Source organism: Leptopilina boulardi, unplaced genomic scaffold (genome assembly GCF_019393585.1).
Source record: "Leptopilina boulardi isolate dan_hultmark-lab unplaced genomic scaffold, ZJU_Lbou_2.1 LbouV2_193, whole genome shotgun sequence".
NCBI classification, from domain to species: domain Eukaryota; kingdom Metazoa; phylum Arthropoda; class Insecta; order Hymenoptera; family Figitidae; genus Leptopilina; species Leptopilina boulardi.
Genome location: NW_026137744.1, coordinates 1971724 through 1994531, shown reverse-complemented (window position 1 = coordinate 1994531; position 22808 = coordinate 1971724). Strand labels below are relative to the sequence as shown.

The 22808-nt window shown below is 24.9% G+C and overlaps 2 protein-coding genes across 3 annotated transcripts; both read left to right on the top strand.

The window, feature by feature from the left end:
• Positions 1-539: 539 nt before the first annotated feature.
• Positions 540-5944, top strand: LOC127277964 (protein AF-9). Its single transcript, XM_051299431.1, has 3 exons — positions 540-1195; positions 3258-3523; positions 3624-5944. The coding sequence occupies exons 1-3, from the start codon at positions 1057-1059 to the stop codon at positions 5514-5516; spliced, it is 2298 nt and encodes a 765-aa protein (XP_051155388.1). The 5' UTR covers positions 540-1056; the 3' UTR covers positions 5517-5944.
• Positions 5945-11802: 5858 nt separating this feature from the next.
• Positions 11803-18585, top strand: LOC127277949 (peroxisomal multifunctional enzyme type 2). Of its 2 annotated transcripts, XM_051299411.1 has the most exons (17): positions 11803-11962; positions 12054-12168; positions 12724-12861; positions 12968-13120; positions 13303-13575; positions 13860-13976; positions 14053-14183; positions 14257-14313; positions 14393-14450; positions 14544-14707; positions 14880-15003; positions 15110-15285; positions 15598-15774; positions 16498-16615; positions 17167-17364; positions 17555-17649; positions 17729-18585. In XM_051299411.1, the coding sequence occupies exons 2-17, from the start codon at positions 12111-12113 to the stop codon at positions 17846-17848; spliced, it is 2157 nt and encodes a 718-aa protein (XP_051155368.1). In that variant the 5' UTR covers positions 11803-11962; positions 12054-12110; the 3' UTR covers positions 17849-18585. The 2 variants fall into 2 exon arrangements, with proteins under 2 accessions (XP_051155368.1, XP_051155367.1); XM_051299410.1 differs by having other exon boundaries at positions 11804-12168.
• Positions 18586-22808: the final 4223 nt, after the last annotated feature.

Below are 22808 nucleotides of genomic sequence, written 5' to 3'. Positions count from 1 at the left end.
AATTTATAGAATTACTTTTTAATTTGAATTAAATTACTAGAAACATTTCTTTATTCCACAGTTTTAAATTTCTACAAATTGAAAATATTTTTAAACTTCTTAATATTCTTTCACTGTTTTCTTTTAATTTTTTTTTCTTTCTTTTTGAACTAATGAAAATTAATAACTCGACCAATTGCGCCAAAAAATAAATAATTATGTCTATAATTAATTAATTTTTAATTGCGCAAGCGTGACATAAATGACGAATAATTCTAATTAGTTGAAAATGGCGCACTTTATATAAAATCACGATAAACAATTATTTAAATATTAAAAAATTAAGTAAACAAAATATTCTATTTTTGACACAATATTAATATTTTAAGATACTTTAAAGTAATTGTCGAATAATTGTTTATTAATATTTTTAACTTTCTTTATCTTTAAATTAACAATAAAAAAAATGGATATTTTGATTCGCGATTGCGCAGTTATAAAATGCGTTTCTTTTGACATTCGCCACTACTATCAGGTTTACAGTGGCGCTGCGATCGTTCATTATCAATCAGTCATAATTTAAGAAGCAGTGCGATGGCGGCTGATTCTTGCTGATAAAAGTTTACTTGTTGACATTCTTGGTCGATTTGAAACAAAATATTACGCAACTCGTGCTAGTCTCGCTCTTTTGAAATCTTCTAATGAACGCGTTTCGTGAAAATACATTATCAATTAATTTGCTAAACACAATTTTCATACAGGATTCGTGTCAAAAAGAAAATGTACTCACAACTCAACGACACTTAATAGAATCAAAAGAGCGCATTATGTCAGCTTGTTTGTACTTTAAATGAAGTGCAGTGTTGTTTTTATTTTTCTCATTAACAAGATTAATGGATATAAATATTGTTTGTATAAAAAATTCATGTTTTAATTGTTGAATTTGACAGTTGAGTGATTTATGTAGATGAATATTTTGTGCTTTATTTGTGATATGGAAAGAAACTTTTCAAAAACGAGTTCACGATTGTTGATTTGATTTTTAAGTATATAATTAATTCACTATTTTGAGGGAGAATGGCAATTCGTATAACTCTCGAGTGTGGCCATACATCAGAATTACGTGCCCAAAGGACTCCAGAAGGTTATACGCACGATTGGCAAGTTTTTATACGAGGGGTTGACAATGCTGAAATTCATCAATACATTGAAAGAGGTACAGTTTTAATTATTGTTTGTTTATTTATCTTTCTATTTTTATATGGTAACAATGTATTTTATTATTAATTTATTTATCTGTCAATTTAAATATTTTCCATTAAATAAAGAAAATATTTAGGTTAATATATTTTTACCAAATAATTGAAATTTTCATTGAGCAATTAAAACATTAATTATCTAATATTCGTTTATATTTTAGTGCCACGTTTTATTTCAATACACTGTAACAATCAAATAGGAAATAATTGTGAAATTCTATCTTTACATTAATTTGTTCTTTTTTTCTATTTTAATCATTGATTTCGGAAACATATGGGTTAATATTTAATTTATGTGAATTAAGTAAATATTTTATCATTTTATTAACGTTAGTTTCTTAAACTTTTTAATTTATGATAATAAGAGAGTAAAGATTTGCTTTATTTTTTATTTTTTTTTTACAGTTTTTTGAATTACAATTTAAATGTATATATGAAATATTTATTTTATTGATTTAAAAACAAATTTATGTTTATAGAATTTTATGTTTTTGTTTATTTATTTATTTATAGCAAAAAATGTTAGTCATATTATACTATTGAAAAATATGATATAGTTTGATTTCATTAAATCAATTTAGAATATTTGTTTAAACTGCTTTTAAAATTTTTGTATGCATTTATCAAGTTTTATGCCTAACATTGTGTTGTTTATTTCAGAAAAATCGATTTTAAAAATTAAAAAATAAAATTTATTTTCAAAGACTTATGTAGTGACGACACATTACTTTTTATGATTTCATAATTATTTATTTGTTTCCGAATTCAAACGTAAATAAAGTTTAGTCAATTTTTTAGTAACTTTTGTGTCAACATTTTAAAGTACAAAATTAATTTTAAGTAACTCCTAGAACCCGTTTGCAGTAGTTGAAACAACACAAAAAGTAACATTGAAAAACTACTAATAACTTCGTTCAACACTTCATAAATAATAATTAAAAGGTATTTATGTTTGTAATTAAAAGATTAAACAACAATATTTTGGAGAAAATACGCGTGCAAATGTAACTTAAATCTGATAATACTGTATGTATTATTTATTACGATTATTACTTTCTTTTTTTGCAAATTTATATATTGATTTTTAAATTTTATGGTTTAGTAACATTTTGTTATCAACAAAATTTTATGAAATTCAATTCTTTTTTTTTTTTAGAAAATAATTTTCCTTTTTCGATTAAAAAATTCAAATGCAAATGTGGGTCAAAATGGAAATAATTGCCACCCCCTGGATCGAGAGATAAATATAGTTTCACTCTACTCTTCCTTCTTTTTTTTCTATCATTTAACTTGCCTAAAGTTTCAGAGGCTATAAAAAACTAAATTTTTTTAGATACGTTAATTTTTATATTTTATCATCTATCAGATTGAATTTTTATTTAAATTTTTTTTTTATTTTGTAATTTATATTATCAGATTTAAGTCATACGTTTTTCACATTCACTTTTCACGCATTTATTAGTTTTTTTTTTTAATCAATTTTTGCAATAAGTGTGATTAGCACAAAATTGTATTTCACTTTATGATGTGACACAAAATAAAATTTAAATTAATATAATTTGAATTTTTGCACATTTTACGTTTCTTTTTTTAAATTAATTTGTATTTTTTTTAGATAAGAAACTTAAAAACAGAAAAAAATTAATTTTATTGTTACAAAAGAAACATTATATTTAAAATAATGTTTTACTTATTTTATTTTCTTCTAATCAACTGATTGTGTGTGTATGTGTGTGTGTGTCAATAATAGAATCGAATTGTTATCAAGTGAATAAATATTTTAAGAATGTAAAATAAACGCTACTTTTCTTCTAATAAATTTTCTTTTAAGTGATTTACAATAAAGCGACAAAATTAATTGTACAATTTTGTATTCGTTTACAAATTTTCTTTGTGTAAAAAAAATATTCTGTTATTTTATAAATATATAAACTCATCGTCAGCAGGAGTGTGCTTTTTTTTAAGGTACATTCTTGATTGTGATATATATTTTTATTAATTTTACAATTTTCTTTTCAGTTGTTTTTCACCTTCACGAGACATTTCCTAAACCAAAAAGGGTCGTAAAGGAGCCTCCATATGTAGTGAAAGAATCGGGTTATGCCGGATTCGAAATTCCAATTGTTGTTTATCTGAAAAACAAGGATGAACCAAAGAGATTCCATTTTTCTTACGACTTGAATCTTCAACCCAGTGGTCCAGCGATAAATAAAGTCGTGTTACATAGCGAAAATTTTCCTAATCCTAATGATGAGTTTAGAAAAAAACTTCTTAAAGGTGGAGCCGTAAGTTTCCTGTTCTTTTTTTTATCAAATTATATAACATAAATTAAAGATTAATATTAAATTTATATTTTCTTATTCAACAATTATTATTTATTTTAAGGTCATGGTAACTAATTCAGAAGGAACACCCGAAAAAAGTAAAGTTACTCCTCTAATGGTAGGTAAACCTAAATTAAGTGGGACCGAGGGGAAGAAGTATAGAATGTCAGAGCCAAAGGGATCAAATGCTTTTGCTGATTTATTTGGACCTCCAATAAAGACTGCGGGGACCAAAGTTTCCCCTGACACGAAAAAGCCTTCGTCGTCAACATCATCATCATCTTCATCATCATCATCGGATAAAACTAGCAGTATAAAACTCTCGTCCTCGGAAAAAATCGAGAAAAGTGACAAAAGTTCAAAGGCAAAGCATAGTCCGCACAAGGATGGAAAGAAGGAGAAAAATTCCGAGGAGAGAAAAGAAAAGAAGGATAAAGATTCATCGAAGGAGAAAGAGAAGAATAAAGAAAAATTAAAGAAATCTCAAAGTCCAACAAATAAAAGTAGTCACACAAGTAGTCCAGGAACTAAGAGACCGGCTTCACCCTCGCCGATAAAAAAGCCATCGACTCCTCCACCATCACAGCCATCGAAACGGCCACCTTCTCCAAAACCACGTGACAAGGAATCGAAGAAAATCACTCAAGAAAAGGACAAAGAGAAGGAAAAAGAAAAAGTTAAAGAAAGTTCTAAAAATACATCAGATGATTCTCGAACCGAGAAAAAGAAAGATAAAAAGAAACACAAAGAGGAAAAAGAGAAGGAGAAGAAAGATAAGCACAAGGACAGAGAACGCGACAAGAGTAAAGATTCAAAAGATACGAAAAATATTGAGAAAAAAGTCATTGATAAATCAGAGAAACCCGAAAAAATTGAAAAGGAAAAAATAACACAAGAATTCAAACAATCGAAAGATGGAAGAAAATCACCGAAACCTATAAAAGAAATGGAAAAATTATCTAAAGAAGAAAAACCACCAAAATTGGAAAAAATGGAAAAAACAGAAAAAATTGAAAAATCAAAAGATTCCAAGGACTCTAAAGAGAAACACAAAAGTAAGCACAAAAAACGTGAGAAAAAAGATAAACGTGATGGTAGCAAAGAAAGAGATAAAAAAGAGAAACGCGACAAAAATAGAAGTTCAAGTGAAAAACCCAATAATAATGTTTCCATTCCACGAGTAACACCAGTGACAACGAATCCACTTTCAACTCTCTTGGCAGAAATGCCCGATAGAGATAGCAGTGATTCTGCTCCTTCTCTAGACGATGAACCCATAATAACAGAACCAAAACCCATTACAACAATCAAAAAAGAACCACCCGCATTAATAGCAACGGCAGCAGCAACCGTTTCTAATGAATCAAAACCAATAATGTCCCCACCACCTGTTAGTGATAAGAAAAATCGTAGCGATCGAACAAAACGTGAAAAATCCTCAAAGGGCAATCGCGAAGAAAAGGAGACAAAAAAACGAAAACGAAGAAGCGACAGTAAAGGTGATGATGAACGAGCAATTAAAAAAGAGAGAGATCAATCTGCTTCACCACTCGTCGAGCCAGTGTCATCGAGTCAATCACCAATTGCTGTTGATATGGAAAATGTTCATCATCAAAAAATTAAAGAAGAAGGTGCCTCAAGAAAACAAACGACAGCAACAACAGGCAAAGGAAGTGAAGGCGAAGCAGAACAAGTTGCGCCCGATTCAACAAATAGCACACTAGTTGAACCAGAAACAGCTGATACTTCCTCATTTTCACAGGAATATGTATCACAATTAAAAGATCTACAACATAAAATTATGACGATCGAGGACAATCAGGAATTGCAGAGACTTGTCGAGGTTATTGCAGAAACAGGCCAGTATGAAGTTACAAAGAAAACATTTGACTTTGATCTTTGCGCATTGGATCGAAGGACAGTGCAACGTTTGCAACAATTTTTCGCGTCGTGACCACCCATTTCACGTTGAATGGATGTGTGTATTATGATGTACTGTATAAAAAGCTATATAATATATTTGATCACTAACATTGTTTAATAATAATGTTAAAGATTGTATTGCGTCAAAGTGAACACGCGCGCGTTTGATTATGTGGCATTCCTTGCGAAAAGGAAGAATCTCAAATTATATTTGGTTTATTTATTATTATTATAATTATTATTTTTTTTATCTCATTGCATAATCTATTTAATAGTAAAACTTGGAGATGAAACATTCTTAAAATTTTGTTTTGAACAAAATAGTAAAAAAAATTTATTTTCAGCAAAAATTAAAACAATTAATACATTGAATATAGACTTTATATTTATGTTAATCTTTTAAATTAAAAACTACATTGTTAAAAAGATTAAAATAATTTTTTTTACTAATTAAATAAGTTTCTTAAATTTTTTTTTTTTAATTAATATTAACATATTGTCAACAAAAATTCAATGATTTTAAAAAATTAAAAATTTTATTTTTAATTCAATTTTTTTTTGTATATAATTAATCATTTTAAGTAAGAAAAAATTAAATATTGTATTTTAAAAAAAGATAAATGTAAAAAATAATTGAATTGCAAATTAATTTTTATTTAGAGTAATTGAATTTTTAGTCGACATAATGTTTTCTCTATTTCATTTTAAGCAAATAAAAAAATTGTTTATTTTCAACATGAGTTGAATTATAAATTGAACATAATTATATTATTAATATTTCAAAGTAGAGAAAATAAATTTTTATTAGTTTATCACGTTTTTCCAAGTATAATTTATAAATCTTGTAAATTAATTTCAGAATTAAAATTTATTTTTAATTTTTTGTAAATTCAAATATTAATTTTAAATTAGAAAAAATAATTCAATTTGCATCATAATAAGTAAATTTAAAAAAAAATAGGTTTTTTAATTTAAGTTAAAAATAAAATTCTTTTATTATATGTTCAATACAAAATCTCAGATTACACATTAATAATTTCATTAGCAATCTTCATCTTTATTTTTCTCTATTAGCCCTAGAAGGAGTAACTGAATTTACTCATCCTCTAAGGGGTAACTGCTGTATATACTATATACCCCCAACTTGAAACTTGTGTAAAAAGGTTTATATTTTACGTAAAACAAATTTTATACAGTCTTTTTATATTGGTTTTTTAGTCAGGAAAACAACGGTTTCATTCATTTTTTAATAAAGTAAAAAAATTGTAAAAAAAACTTGTAAAAACAAGAACAAAAAATGGGAAAAATTAAAAATTTTTTTTTTTAGTTATTCTTTCTAGTGGTAGAACATTGAAATTTGACTACATTTGAGTATTATTGAAATAATGTTAGATTTTGCATTGAAATGCTTTTTTTATTTTTAATATCGTTAACTGAATATAATATACTGAATTATGCAAATATCGATTGATTTCACGTTTGCATGTTTGATTTTCTTATTGCTTGCAAAAATGCGTTAAAAAGCAAATTAAATTCGCTTGCGAAAATTGAAAAGATTTTAAAGAACCTTTTTTTTCATATATTATATTAGTATTTTGAGGAATTTTACAGTAAAGTAAAATGAAAGTTTGTAAAAGTTCAACACTGATAAATTTTGTTTTTGAAACTATTCACACACATTCAGAAAATATTTATTAAAATGATATTTTAATAAATAAGAGAAATATTTCTCAAACACTGCGCTGAGAATTTATTGTTTAAAAATACATTTAATTAACATTATAATTAAACTCAGTAAATTAAAATAATTTTATTTAAATTCTTAAAATACATTTTTTTTTGCAATGATATCAAACAAAGAATACAATGTTATAAAAAATATATTGTGATATCATTGTTCAGAAAATTTTTCTTTAAAAACATATAAAAATACTGATCAATTTTGAGAGTTTTTTTTTAATGAGAATAGTTTCAAACTTTTATAGTAATAATTTTTTGAAAATTATGAAGTTTCTTGTTTAGAAAAAAAAAAAATTTTATTTGGAAAATGTGTTTACAATTTCAAAACTAAAATATTGTATGTCAATAAATTTGATGTACAACTTTTTGTGAAAAATAACTTCTCGTTTTTTGCAACTTTTTGAGAAAAAATAACATTTCAGAGTACAATAAAAATTATTTTAAATATAAGAGGCAAAAAATTAAAAATAAACGAAAATTGAAAAAGAAAATTTTTAATCGCGCATGAAATTAGAATTCTATTCTTTAAAATCTTTTCGATTTCTACGATATTTTAACAGAAATAATCACAGATTAATTCGAAATAATATTAAAAGTGAAAATAGACCAAATTAGAGAATTGAATTTTCCTTTTCAAATGTAAAGCTTCATAACGGTTATTTTGCTCTTATTATTTTTATGATTATTATTATAATTATATATATATATATATTAAAAAAAATTTGAATACTACTCGTTATTACTGCCAGGTTTACTTTAAAAAGTAAGGTTTTAAAATTGCGTATAATATATTGTTTTATTGTCATTTACACAATAATATTACGTGTACTTTGTTATAGGAATTACAAAAAATGCAATTGTATGTTGAAAATATTCAAAAGAAATAGATATTTCGTTATTTTTATTATAAAATACGAATTTCTTAATTTTTTATTTGTAATTCTTATATTATTATTATTATTTTTTTGTTTTGTTTTAGTAGTGAATAAGAATCGAGAATCATGACTTAAAAAACTCTGATTTAAATTAGAAATATAATTATATTATAGTAACTTCGAGTGATTAATCGCTAAGATTAGATAAATTTATAATAATCTATATTTTTCCTTAATTTAGAAATTCAATTATATTTCAAGTCGAATAATTAGCTTTCTCAAATGTATTTATTTAATATATTTTCTATCACATCGAATGTGATAATTAGAAATTTATTGACTTCACAATAATAATAATAATATCAAATAGAAGAATTTTCAAGATTCACATTCTTTTGTACAAAATAACTTAATTTAATTCATTATAATTCTAAATTTTGTACGATAATATTTTTGCAAAATTTAATTTTTATTTTTAAGAAATGTTAATAATGCATCTCCAGTGATTCAACTGCTATATTACATTTTTTGTAAATCTACAAAATGTAAATTTATAATATTGATGAGAAATAAGTCACAGACACGTAGTATTGAAATTTTAAAACCCTTGTTAAAAAACACAAAAAAACACTTTTTTCCGTTTATTTTCAAAATCATATTATTGAACAATTTACAATAATGGGATAAAAATCTCCAAAGATATTTATGTCGTGCACGAGAAAGCGGGTGTTATTATTATTATTATTATTATTATTTTAATTGCAAGCAAATTAATAATAAAAAATATTGTGAAATATTTTGTCGTGATTCGTTTGTAATTTTCCTATAATCAATTTGTTAACACTATTTTGTAAAATGAGCATACATATGTTAACAACAAACTGTTGCATTAAAAGAGATTGACCAAAATCAAAAAATGAAGAGTACTTAGATCTTCTTGCGTATAAATATGTGAAACATAATTTGGACAAATTTTTGCAGTCTTCTAAAATAGCGCCAAAACAATAATTATTTATATATAAATAAATATGACTAGAAGGCATTAGATAGGATCAATCTTTTTAATACAAAAAAAAAATAGAAAGTATAATATTGTATTGTCAGTGAATATCGATTTTGTACATCTTCTCAAAGTTTTCTCACGAAACTTTATTTTATAGAAAACTTTTTCCTACTAAATGATATTATATATAATTAATTTTTTTTTTTTTTTTTTTTTTTTTTTTGAGAAAAAAAATGATTCCTTATGAAATTATTTTTAAAAAAAAATTATTTGTAAACATGGTGTCTAACGGTCAAGGAAAGTCAGGGAAACGTTAGGGAATTTTGTTGGTCAGGGAAATGTCAGGGAAATTTCTGTAAATTTCTACAAAAATTAAAATTTTTTGTGAATTTAAAAATTTTTTAATCTAAAAAAACTTGAATGGTTTTTATTACCATTTGTTACTACTATTAGAAATTAATTTATTTTTAATAAATGGGAGGAGTCATGGAAAAGTCAGGGAATTTTTTTCTCAATCCTTGTTAGACACCCTGGTAAAACAAATTATTCTTAAATGAAACGAATTTAATAATTCTGATATATATATATATAATATAAATAATTAATAATGTTTCCAGTGATGATGATTTGTTATAATATAGAAATGCTATAATGTCCATCAATTTTATATTAATTTAACAGAATTAATTACAGGCTGTGATATAGTTAAAAAAAAAAAATGTTTTTCACTCTTTGCTTTATATTCTGATTCGAGATTTTCTAATTGCAGCAGTCTGTGCGTATCATCAAAAATAATATTATTAATACATTTTACACATTATATATATATATAATAGTGATCATCATTTAACCAAATTGTTGTCATGTGTTTTTATCACAAAAAGAAAATGATTTCAATTGAAAATATTGTTTCTTACTCCATAAAATGTGATTTACTTGCTTTGTAATTACAATTATTATTATTATTATTATTATTATTATTATTATTATTATTATTATTATTATTATTATTATTATTATTATTATTATTATTATTATTATTATTATTATTTCTAAAATCATTTATTATATCCATAATCCTCTGAGGTTTTTTTTAAATATGCTTGAGCTTTGAATTTTGTGAGAATATTTTCAGTTATAATTGTTTTAAAATAAACGTATATCTATATATTATGTACGTAACGAATTTGTATACGTATTTTGTTAACAGTAAAAGGCAAATGGCTTTTTTCATTTTAATGAACAAATTTTTTTAATTAAAAAAAGAATAACTTTTTATTTACAAATTTCTTTACAATAAACTGATTTGTTTGGAAAATGATCTTAATAGCAAAACTGGATTCAAATAATGAAAAAGTGAAAGTACTTTTTACAAAGTAAATATGAAATAAATAACATATCAGATCATCATTGTTAAAATTGAAGAGAAAATGACAAGAAAGAAAAAAATACGAAAAACGTGAATAATTATAAAATGCATAATGATAATAATAATATAGTAAATATTAATAATAAAATACAGTACCTAAATAATAATAGTACATAACAATTTTTAATACATTCAGTATTCTATATTGTAAAATTTTTTCTCAAATAAAAATAGAATGCTATTTTTACAATAAAAACCATTTTTGCAATTAAGATTTTTCCATATATATATTGTAAATGTAATAATTAAAATATCATGCGATTGATTCTATGTATTGTGAATCACTGTTTATATTTATTTCTGTTCATGTATAGTAATTTATACATATACATATATATAATAAAATTGTAAAATTTTTAACTTAATGTATGAAATCATAATCAATTATAATTTTTCTAAATTATAATATGCGGATATATATTATAATATGATTTTTATATTTACAATTTGTTAAATATGTTATAATTTTATAACTAGTGTTTTTACAGCAAAGTTTCGTAAACATTAAAAATAAAATCACAATAAGTTTCAATCAAAATATATTTTGACATTTATTATTATTATTATTATTATTATTATTATTATTATTACTATTATTATAAATCTTAACCAAGAAGATTTTTAAATACTTTTGCAATTTTCGTCAAAATGATATTATTGCTTCTCTTGAAATAATTAATATACTTAATGCGGAATTGTGAATTATAAATTAAAAAATTGTCTTTAGATGTAATTTTATAAGAAATTTGTGAAACTTATGGCTCTTTAATAAAAAGTGATAATGTAGTGACATTTTCAGAGATTTAGTTTTTCTTTTCTTTTAGTTTATATATAGTTATATAAAAATTAATTTTATATCTATTATTTATTTCTTATGTAGCGAAATTTTTGTAAATATTAGTAGTCAATTTTTTATAATTATTATTTTCTATTTAATAAAAAAATACAATATTTATTTTAAAGTACAAATAGAATTTTATAAAATTTTAATTTTTGGTGCTATAACTTTAATGAATTGAATCATATTTGCGAGCAGGTGGCGCTACTTGTTAAAGTCATTTTAAAATATATTCTTATTAATTATTATCTATTTAATATTATTAATAAAATTTGAAGTAAATAAATTTTTTTAATTTATTGTCTAAATAATATTTCAATTTAAAAAATGCAAATAATATTCCATAAGTAGTAAGGAATAAATATAAATAGAGAAAAACTGTCATGGCTGACGTGTCATCACTAACCTAGTTTAACCTATCAGCTGTCACTTTCAAAAAAGAAATTTTAAATGTCAAAATAAAAAATGTTTTATGTTATAGCAGTGTAGATTATATTAATTATTAATATTAATCAGTCAACAAGGATCGTTATCTTTAATTAACATTGTTGTTTTATAAAAACGAAAAAAAGTATAAATGTGTCAATAAGAAGTGAATAATTTATCTTTTTATTTTTTGTTTTGTTGACCTTTGCTCAGATAAATTTAACATTTTGCTCAGTCATTTATAAATTCTTTTTCAGTTGATAATTAAGTCTTGTTTCTGAAAACATTAAATCTTAGTTAGAGAACTTTTGATTATGTCCAACAAAGTGAGATTTGATGGTCGTGTGGTTATTGTAACCGGTGCTGGAGCAGGTATAGTTAATAGTTAATGATTTTAAGTTTATTCTTTACTATTTATTAATTTAAATAAATTTTACATAACATTAAATAATTAAAGATAATAATAACTTTTTATGAATATAGGAAATCGTTGCGAATTCCTCAACATAACCTTAATTTGCTTTAAAAATGAAATATGTATTTATATGTTTAAATATGAGTAATAAAAAATTCTTATAATTTAGATTGATTAACGATTTTTTCTGAATATTATATTATTAGATGCATTATGTTATTAAAGAATATAAAAATATATTTTTATCATTTTTTAAGTATTGAATTGTATTTGTAAATATATTCTGCATAATTTCGAGATAGTTTTCTTTTTTTATACAGGTATCCTAGGTATTATATTATTAATCGTTCATTTATTTCTACATTACTTTTAAATATTGCAAAAAATTGATAAGATAACAATCATCTGTTGACTTCGAGAGAGTATAAATACATATAAATAAATATATAATCAGTTAAATAATTGACATTTTTTCGCTTTTATAAATTTGTTATGATTGCTTATTTTTTCAGGACTTGGACGAGCTTATGCATTATTATTTGCATCAAGAGGTGCTAGCGTTGTTGTTAATGATTTAGGTGGAGGTCGACATGGCGATGGAAGTAGTACAAAAGCTGCTGATGTTGTCGTTGATGAAATACGAAGAAATGGTTTGTTTTTTTTTTAATTCTGAAATAAAAACATAAATAAATTTTAAAATTATTGAAATTTTTTTTAATTAAGTTTTTTTTTATTAATTTTTAAAATCTTCTGCAGGAGGCAAAGCTGTTGCCAATTACGATTCTGTGGTGGACGGTGAAAAAGTCGTGAAATCTGCAATTGACGCATTTGGACGCGTTGACATTGTCATTAACAATGCTGGTATCTTACGAGATAAATCATTCATGCGAATGTCAGATACTGATTGGGGTTTGTATTGAATTATATAAAAATTTTGATGAACTACAATTAATTTTTAAATTAAATTCATCGCTTTAATGAAATAAAATTGAATTTTCAATTAGATAGTAATTTTTCATAAATAAATGTAAAAATCTGTAATTTTTTTTTCTTGATAAAAAATTGAAGGATTAAATTAAAAATAATTATAGATCTCGTGCATAGTGTTCATTTAAAAGCTGCTGCAAAAATAACTCAAGCTGCTTGGCCCTATTTTCGAAAGCAAAGTTATGGTCGTGTAATAATGACATCAAGTCACAGTGGAATTTATGGAAATTTTGGACAAGCTAATTATAGTTCAGCAAAAATGGGTTTAATTGGTTTAGCAAATACTTTAGCACTTGAGGGAGAAAAATACAATATTCATACAAATGTCATTGTACCAACAGCCGCTTCACGTCTCACCGAAGACATTCTTCCTCCTGGTAACTATTCATTAAAATTTATAATTTATTTACGTATCGTTAAAATTTTTTTACCAAAGTCTCTGAAATGAGGGATTTTTAAAAAAAAAAAAGAAACTGTAAATTAAATATCAAAATTTTATTAGCGAGTTTTTAAATAAAAAAGAAAAAAATTATAGGCAGGAAAAATAGAAAATTAATAATTAGAAAAATATGAAATTATTTACTTTTGGCAATTTAGTTATTTATTTTAATATAAATTTAATAAAAACATTACAACTTCTGAGTATAATAAATTGTCGTAGATTTATTTACGGCTTTGAAACCAGAGTTGATTGCACCGGTAGTGGCATGGTTATGTCACGAGGATTGTTCAGATAATGGATCTATCATTGATGCAGCGGCCGGTTGGTCAGGAAAAAGTTAGTTAATATTTTTGTTTTTATATCTTCGACAAAATGAAAATAAATTCATTGTTGTTGTTTTTTTTTACCACAGCTCAAGTAATTCGTTCGTCGGGTTGTATTTTGCGCAAGAATTTAAATGAAATGGTTACACCTGAGAATGCCCGAGATAATTGGGAAACTGTCACCGACATGTCTCAAGCGAAACATTTGAATTCAATTGGAGTAATTTCATTAGAAATATCAGATAATTTTTTAATTATGAATTATATGACATTTAAACGTTTCTTTTTTTTAGGAAGCCACAGGCGAACTTATAAACGCTCTCGACGAAATGAGGGAAGGAAAAAGTGGTGTAAGTTTACTTTTTTTCGCAAATTTTCTTTAGATGAAATCTTTTTTTTTATTAAAATGAAGAATTAATAAATTTACAGGGTCCAATTCATAGATGTCATTACGATAAACGGGATATTATTCTTTATGCTCTTGGAGGTAAAATTTTACAGAAAACATTAAAAAGAACTTAAAAGAAGTTAATTGAATGGGTATATGAAACAGATTGTCAATAATGAAAATTGTTTTTAGTTGGTGCAACTACACAAGAATCTTCGGATATGTGTTACCTCTATGAAAATCATGAAAATTTCTCTGTTTTACCAACATTTTTCGTTGTTTTTGGAACATCTGGTTCAACAATTCCAATATTTGAAAATGCTCTACCTGAAGGAGTGCAACTTGATCCATCCAGGGTTTGTTTATCATTCTTGTATTGAAATTTATTATGTATTTTATTTATTCAATTTAATCTTAAATAGAAATAAATTTAAACAATTTTCAAATATAATTAAATAATAATGAAAAATATAGTTTAATATTAAATTATTTTATAGAAATGTAAATAGTTTGTTTTCTTCATTATAGATTCTTCATGGAGAACAATACTTGGAGGTTTTTAAACGTATTCCAACAGAAGGCAAAATTGAGTCACGTTTTCGTTTGCAAGATGTTCTCGATAAGGGAAAAGGAGCTGTGGTTTTAATTGAACGTAAATAAATGGATTTTTTTTTTTCAAATAAAAGTAGATTTTTGTCAAAGTAATGAATTATATATTCTATAAGATTCTATGACAAAAAAAAAATTATTTTTTGCAGAGGAAACTTATGACATGGAAAGTGGAGAGAAATTAGCGAAACTTCAAATGTCTGTATTTATTGTCGGAGCTGGTGGTTTTAATGGACCACGAAATTCATCTCATATTATTCCAACTCTTGAACATCCAAAACGTAAGCCCGACATGTCAGTTCAACAAAAAACCAATGTTGATCAGGTAAAAATATTTTATTCTTTTTTTTTTAAAAAATCTATTTGTTAAGTTTTTATTAATCAAATTGTACTTATTAGAGTTAGAATTAATATTTTAAACTAACCAAGAGTTTAATAGTTTTCTTTGCTTATTGTAAAGTTTTTTTAGAAAAAAATAAATGTCACTCGATGTTTATATTAAACTTGATTGATATCAAGGTTTATCTTGTATAGAATGTTATAAATAATTATGAAATGTTAAAGATCAATACTAATATAGAAATATGTTGTCATTATTATTAAAATAAATTGATATAAAAATATTGTAATCTTACAGGCTGCACTGTACAGATTATGTGGCGATTATAATCCACTTCATATTGATCCTATGATCGCTAGTTTGGGCGGTTATTCGCAACCTATTTTGCATGGATTGTGCTCACTTGGATTCTCGACACGCCACGTGCTTCATACTTATGCTGGCGGTGATTCAGATTTATTCAAAGCTATCAAGGTAATGTTTTTCTTATCTCATTATAACTATTTGCAACTATTTTCAATTATTCAATATAAATATCGAAGTAAATTAATAAAAAAAGGAACTTAAAATAAATAATAAGAGTTAAATTGATAAATAGAAATTAAAATTAAGAAAATAAATCAAATCATAATAATTTAACATTATTATTAAATTTAATTGTTAATTAAAATAAATCAATTATTATTAATTGAGATCCAAAACCAGAAGAAGAGTTAAACGGTATTCAAGTTTGTGAATTAAATTTTGATTAACAAAATTCCGAATTTATTTTTAATTGATATTAATTTATTTATTTATAAATTATTATTTATGTTATTTATTTATATTTTTCATACAATATAATAATAAAATAATAATATGAGTTGAAGGAATAAATTGTGGATTTTTATAACAATCACATGTTTACCTGAATTATAATATTGAACTTTGACTTATATTTAAAATATGAAATTTTTTTATATGTAAATAAATGACAAAAAATTATCGATGTCGGCATTACGCCATTGATAGTACATATTACGTAATATATAATGGACACGAAGTAGAATAGTAGTGGTTAGTAAAGAATCAATGAATGATATAGCAAAAAGACAGAGAATTTTGTTGAGTCAGTTCGTTTTTTTTTCTCTTTAAATAATCTTTGATTTAGCCTCTTATTGGTTTATTAGTAGTTTTAATTAATTTTAATTGTTATAGGTAAGATTTTCAAAGCCTGTTTTACCAGGACAAACATTACGTACTGATATGTGGCAAGAAGGAAACAGAATTCATTTTGAAACAACAGTAGTTGAAACTGAAACTCCGGTCATTACAGGTCGGGTGAATATTTTAATTATTTTAATATTTAATTATTTTATCAACTATTTTATTTCGCTTTGATAATTTAATACTTATTTTTAAATCATTGGATGACTATTATTTTTTGTAATATATTAAACAATCCAGAAATATTTACATACATTAATATTTAATTAACAATGATTATATTATAATAATTTAAATATAGTGTACTATATTTAAATTTTGTATTTTTTATTATATTAAACATATTAAAATTTTATAATTTTTTTAAGAAAATTTCAATACTGCAAACATAACCTCAAACTAAAAACACTTTTGAGCAAAACATTAAAAACAATAATAATTAGGCAATTTCTATATGTTTTAAAAGAGTCAGTAATGCAATTTTGAAAAATTCTAGCTACAATTTTGTTTGTTGAATTTTTTTTTAATTAATTTATTGAATCTCCTTAAATTATATAAATTTAATTTAAAAAAATATATTATTTATAAAAATTAATAATATTTCTCGAACGTAAAAGATTAAATAATAAATTGAATTTTAATTTATTTTAATAATGTTAGGTGCTTATATTGACTTGAAACAAGTTCAACAGCCAACAGTCATGAAGAATTTGTGCTCGGGAAAAATAAATCTCGAAAGCGATGGAGTTTTCGAACAAATTAATGATTACGTCAAGTCACACACTGAAGAAGTTAAAAAAATAAACGGAATATTTTACTATGTGGTGACATCGAAAGGCGAGCCAACAGCCCACTGGAGTAAGTATTCCCAAAATATCGAAAAAAAATAATAATATGAGAATAATTGTATTTTTCAATATTATCATTTTATAGTTAAATATTTTAATAAAATTCCATAATTAGTTTTTTTTAAAGTGAAATTTTTCAATTAGAAAAATTAAATTACTTAAAAACCAAATATTAAAATGAGAAAATTTTTTTTTCACAGCTATTGATTTGAAAAAAGGAGAAGTATATAGAGGTGAACCCAAAACAAAAGCGGATACTACTCTCACTATAGATGATAAAGATATGATTCAAATGGTATATTTTTTTATTATATCAAGAGAATTTTTTTTCACTAGCTCTCTTATTGATATTATTATTATTATTTTTTTCACAGGCTCTTGGAAAATTAAATCCTCAAGTTGCATTCATGCAGGGAAAGCTCAAAATCAAAGGCAATATTATGCTGACTCAGAAATTGAAAACTTTACTCGATGCCAATCGACCAAAATTGTAAATTTATTTAAGTTCTGCCTCTTTTGAATATATATATATATATATATATATATATATATATATATATATTTGTACTATATATGTAAGTATCTACAAAATAATATGCCGATAACATTTTATATTCTTCGATTTAAATTTGAAATTTATAAAAAAAAAAACATCAGCTAAAGGATGAGTGCAAAAGGGTCGTATTTTTCAACAGAATTTTTTTTTTCTTCGTATTTATTATTTTTTGTTTAATTTAACAAAATTGGGTAGACAATTTACAGGATTATGTCTTTGAATTCAAATTTTTCACTACTGACGGAAAATATTTGTTTCTCGTAAAAATTTTGTAGCGGGCAATTGAAATTTAAATATTTTTTATTGCCTTTCTTTTTCTATAATTAAGTGTTTGTGAAAAATATCAAATTATTATGCCCTTGACTTTAGATATTAATTTTAACCAAGGGCTAACTTGTTACTAGATAATATTTCTCCCTTCTATTGTGAATAGAATGTTTATGAAAAATATTATGATTATAGAACTACGGAATAATGAAAATTTGCCTATTGACACTTGTCCTTTAGTTTTATAATAAAAGAAAAATAAGAAATTATAGAAATCAATTTATGAATGAATAATCAAGAATATAAGTTATCAAATGTTCGAATTATATTAATTGTTTATTAGGGTTTTAAAGCATTTATAACGGGAAATTTTTATACACAATGAAATAAAAGAAGATTTATAATATATACATATAAAAACTTTTTTTTTATTATTCTTATATAAATACAAAAAATTAAGAAATAATAGTGAATATCCTTTAATTCCATTGTTCATTATTATAAATTGTAATTCATTATTTTTTTAAAATAAATTTAAAAAAAAAATTGTCAGGATTTAGTTTTTGACATTAAATTCGTTAAATTAAAAAACTTAAATAATTTTAATCGCATTCCGAGGATTAGGCAATTTCATTTAATTAAAGCGCATTAATTAATTCATGTTTAAAATGATTATTATATGGGGATTAAGTTACTTATAAATCTTCTATAAAGTGAATTTTAAAGAATGAAATAACTAGAAATTAAATTAGTAAAGAAAAAAAAATGGATATATTATATAAATATTCCTGGGCATATTTTGACCAGGGTGAATTCAGGCTTCGTTCTGTTGGTAAAATCAGTCGCTAATTACGCAAAGCGTTCGAGCGTATTGCGTTGCAGTGCTAAAGGTACACCATCCGCGTAAGTTTTGTTTTCTCTCTTCTTTAAAATTACCCACAAAATCTCTCGCTCTTTCTCATATATATTTATATGTACATAAATAAATACACGCACTCATACATAAATTGTGTATTCTTTTGTAGAATTAACACGCATAAAAAAAAATGCGCGCGTCATATTACATGCTTGCTGAACTTGCTTCAATTACTTTAATCCCCTCTAGACCAATTGCTGATTAGAAGGATTTATACCGCTTACGGGTTGCTCTTTCAAAACTATGCAGAGAATTTAACAAAAAAAAATTTTTGTTTTGAATTTCAAAAAAAAAAAAGTAAAGACAATAATATTAATATGACAAACAATAAATAATTTTCTAATGTTATATGTAGCTAAAAATGATCTATTTTTATAGAAACTGTTTTATTTAAAACATACTCGAATATATTTGCAAATATTGGTTGATTTAATTATTTTCTTTGTCATTTTTAATTGGCAATTATAATAATTAAATGAAAATTAATTACGATAAATTTAATTAAATTTAATTTAATGAAGCTTCAGCGAAAATATTTTGGAATTATTTCCTAAATTATATACTGTAACTATATTATTGTGTCATTTATTATTATTTTCGTTTTCTTTTCTTGTAGGGAATGCAATTTATTTTTATATCACACTTTTTTTTACATTATATCTTTATAATAATTATAAAATTTGACATTATTTTCAGTAAATTTAATTTTTGTTAGGGAGATTGATAATATTATTGTCATAAAATTTCGATAAACTAAAATTGAAGATTTTTTTTTATTAAATACTTTATATATGAGTGAAATAATATTTAAATTATAAATTTATCGACGTGATTTAGGAATTATTTTAAACCTACATTTCAAGCTATTTGTTTACATATTGAAGAACAAGGGATATAAACTTAAGGCTGAGGTCAAAACAATGGGTATTTAGATGAAAAATCCCAAAAATAATATTCAATCAGTTGAAATTCGTGTATTGACCTGTTAAGACGTGATGAACGTCAGTGTAAATTTTTTAATTTTAAAAGAAAAATATCTGTTAAACGTAGTATGTTTTTTCATTTTTGTTTATTTTATATATTTACATTTTAAATTAGTGAATAGCTTCGCGAGAGCTATAGTGTTCGAATAATTCGTAAACGAACACATTTTAAGAGTTTTAAGGTTATGTAATTTGTCAAAAACTTATTTTTAAACAATTTCATATATTGAAGGAAAATTTAATATGTCGACAATACAATTTTTTGTAATTTCCACAAATATTCAATATTCCATGAATGTCATCGAGGAATATTCCCTCAATGTCACTGGAATATACCCTGAATGTCACTATGGAATATTCACATAATGCGGACATTTTGATTTTCCTAGAAGATCATGAGAATATTCCACTGTATGGTATTCAACGGATATTCAGGGAATATACCGTGCTGCTTGAGTTGTGGTTACTATTTTATTAGTTGGTTTAACTAATTAGTTTGTTGGAATAACTATTTAATTAGTTATCTTACTAACTAAATGATTAGGCTGACTAACTAAATGGTAACAGTAACTAATATAAATTAGTAAAAATACTCTTACAAACCAAATGGTAATTGCAACCAATCGTTTCTCTCAGTGTATAATATACCTAAAAACTATTAGGTGAATGGTAAACAGATTTTAGGTTATGTTTTTGATTTGTGAAATGAAAATACACAAAACGAATCAACCCAAAAAGCACGTAAGCTTGCAGAAACCTTGCCGCTCAATATTGCCAACCTTACACGTCAAACTTGCCACAAGTTTACTGCAAGCTTCAAATGTCCTAACCTCTCGGTCAAGTGGGACATTCGAAGCTTGCGACAAATTTGCCGTAATATTGCTCAGTATTAAGCTTGCCACAAGTGTGCTGCAAGCTTACATGCTATCTGGGAACTCTTAATATAAAACATTTGTGACGCTCTGCGACAAAAGGTACCTTAGTTTCTAAAAAGTTTAGGTTATGTTTTAGTGATTTAGCTCAATAAAAATTTTTTTTTTTAATAGGAAAAATGAAAAATATAGATGATTTTATTGAATATTTTGGATGTAATGTAGATTTATACACATCAATGGTTTATAGATAAAGTATATAGTTATATGATCCTCTTTGTGTATTTTCAGTCAAAGTAAAACTATCACTAAACATAACCTATGAAATTTCTCTACCATAAGGTCCCTTTTCTCGTAGAGCGTCACATATGGGCCCTATATATAGACTGCCAAGAGGTTAAAAAATGCCATTGAAGAATATGGCTTATTCTAAATACACGAACGATTTTATATGACAATGGAAAAAAATGATAGCAATATATAGAGGTATAAACTGGTGCGCACATTATAAATATCTTATAATGAAGCATTATTGGATTTAAATGAATTGGCATATTCGCCGGATTAAAAGAGCCCATCAGAGGCTACGTGAATATAGTGATATTATTTTTGGAAAGAACAACGAGTTTTCATCCACAGCGAGAGAGAGAGAGAGAGAGAGAGAGAGAGAGAGAGAGTATGAGGCATACTTAAATTACCTTATATAGGAACCTATACGTGGCATATAAGCATTGTGAACTCAAGGGATTGTCTCCCAGACACCTCATACTGGCACATGCTTTATTGCAGAAGTAGAAGCCGAGGGGAGAATTGGGACCTTTATTAGGTAGATAAGCGAGAGATTCGAGTGCGTATATAGGCGCCCATCCACATCGAGCTACCTCGTTTTACTCACTTCAATGCCTAATGGAATTGAGTTCTTGTAAGCGCCCACCCCTCCTCCCACCAGCATCCGCCCGTCCCTTCCAGCAATGAGAGAGGAGAACACGAAATAATTGGTATTTTGTCTCGCCGAATCCTTTGTCACCTAGAGTTTTAATTGACTTCGAGATTTTTTTTCAGTATACTAATTTGCTTCCATTCTATTCTCTCTCTCTATATATATCAAATTATTATATTCGCTCTACTTCGATTCTCTTCGAATAAACATTGGATCTCAATTTTCATTCCGTGTTGATCATTTTTTACGATCATTTTTTTCTATTATTCATATCTGTTTCATCTTCCGTGCAGAAATTTGCTAATCTGTCCCTAACTTGGATGATATAGGAATAACCCCGACCGCACAGCTAAAAATTCCTGTACAGGATCCCTAGAGGTTCCTACATAGGATCCTTAAAGGTTCCCTGAGAGATTCTGTTAAGAATCCTATACGCAGAATCCCACTAGGATCCTTTGCAGAATATTGAAACAGGGTTCCTGTACAAGATCTCCTGTAATCAGTGAAATTTTCACTGATTCAGATTTAGAGTGTAAAAATACATGAAGAAACAGGATTTGTTATAAATCTAATAACAGTATTGTTAATAAATAAAACTAACAAATTTGGTTTGTCGTGAAAACAAATTTTCATAATAATTTCAAACGAAAAATAAGTTGCTCAACAAACCATATTTGTTAGTTTTATAATAATAATCCAATTGTCAGTGTCCTACCAGGGCCTGTTTAAAATTTTTGTTGAAATTTTTTCTTGTGATAAACTATAAATTCATTGTTTCACTATATTTTAATATATCTATTATAGTCGTATTTTTATTTTTTGTTTAAAAGCTTCAAAATTCCCGCCTTTTTACAATTCTTATTATAATTATATAAATAAAATTAATTTTCTCAAGTATTTGTAAGATTCAGTTGTAACAA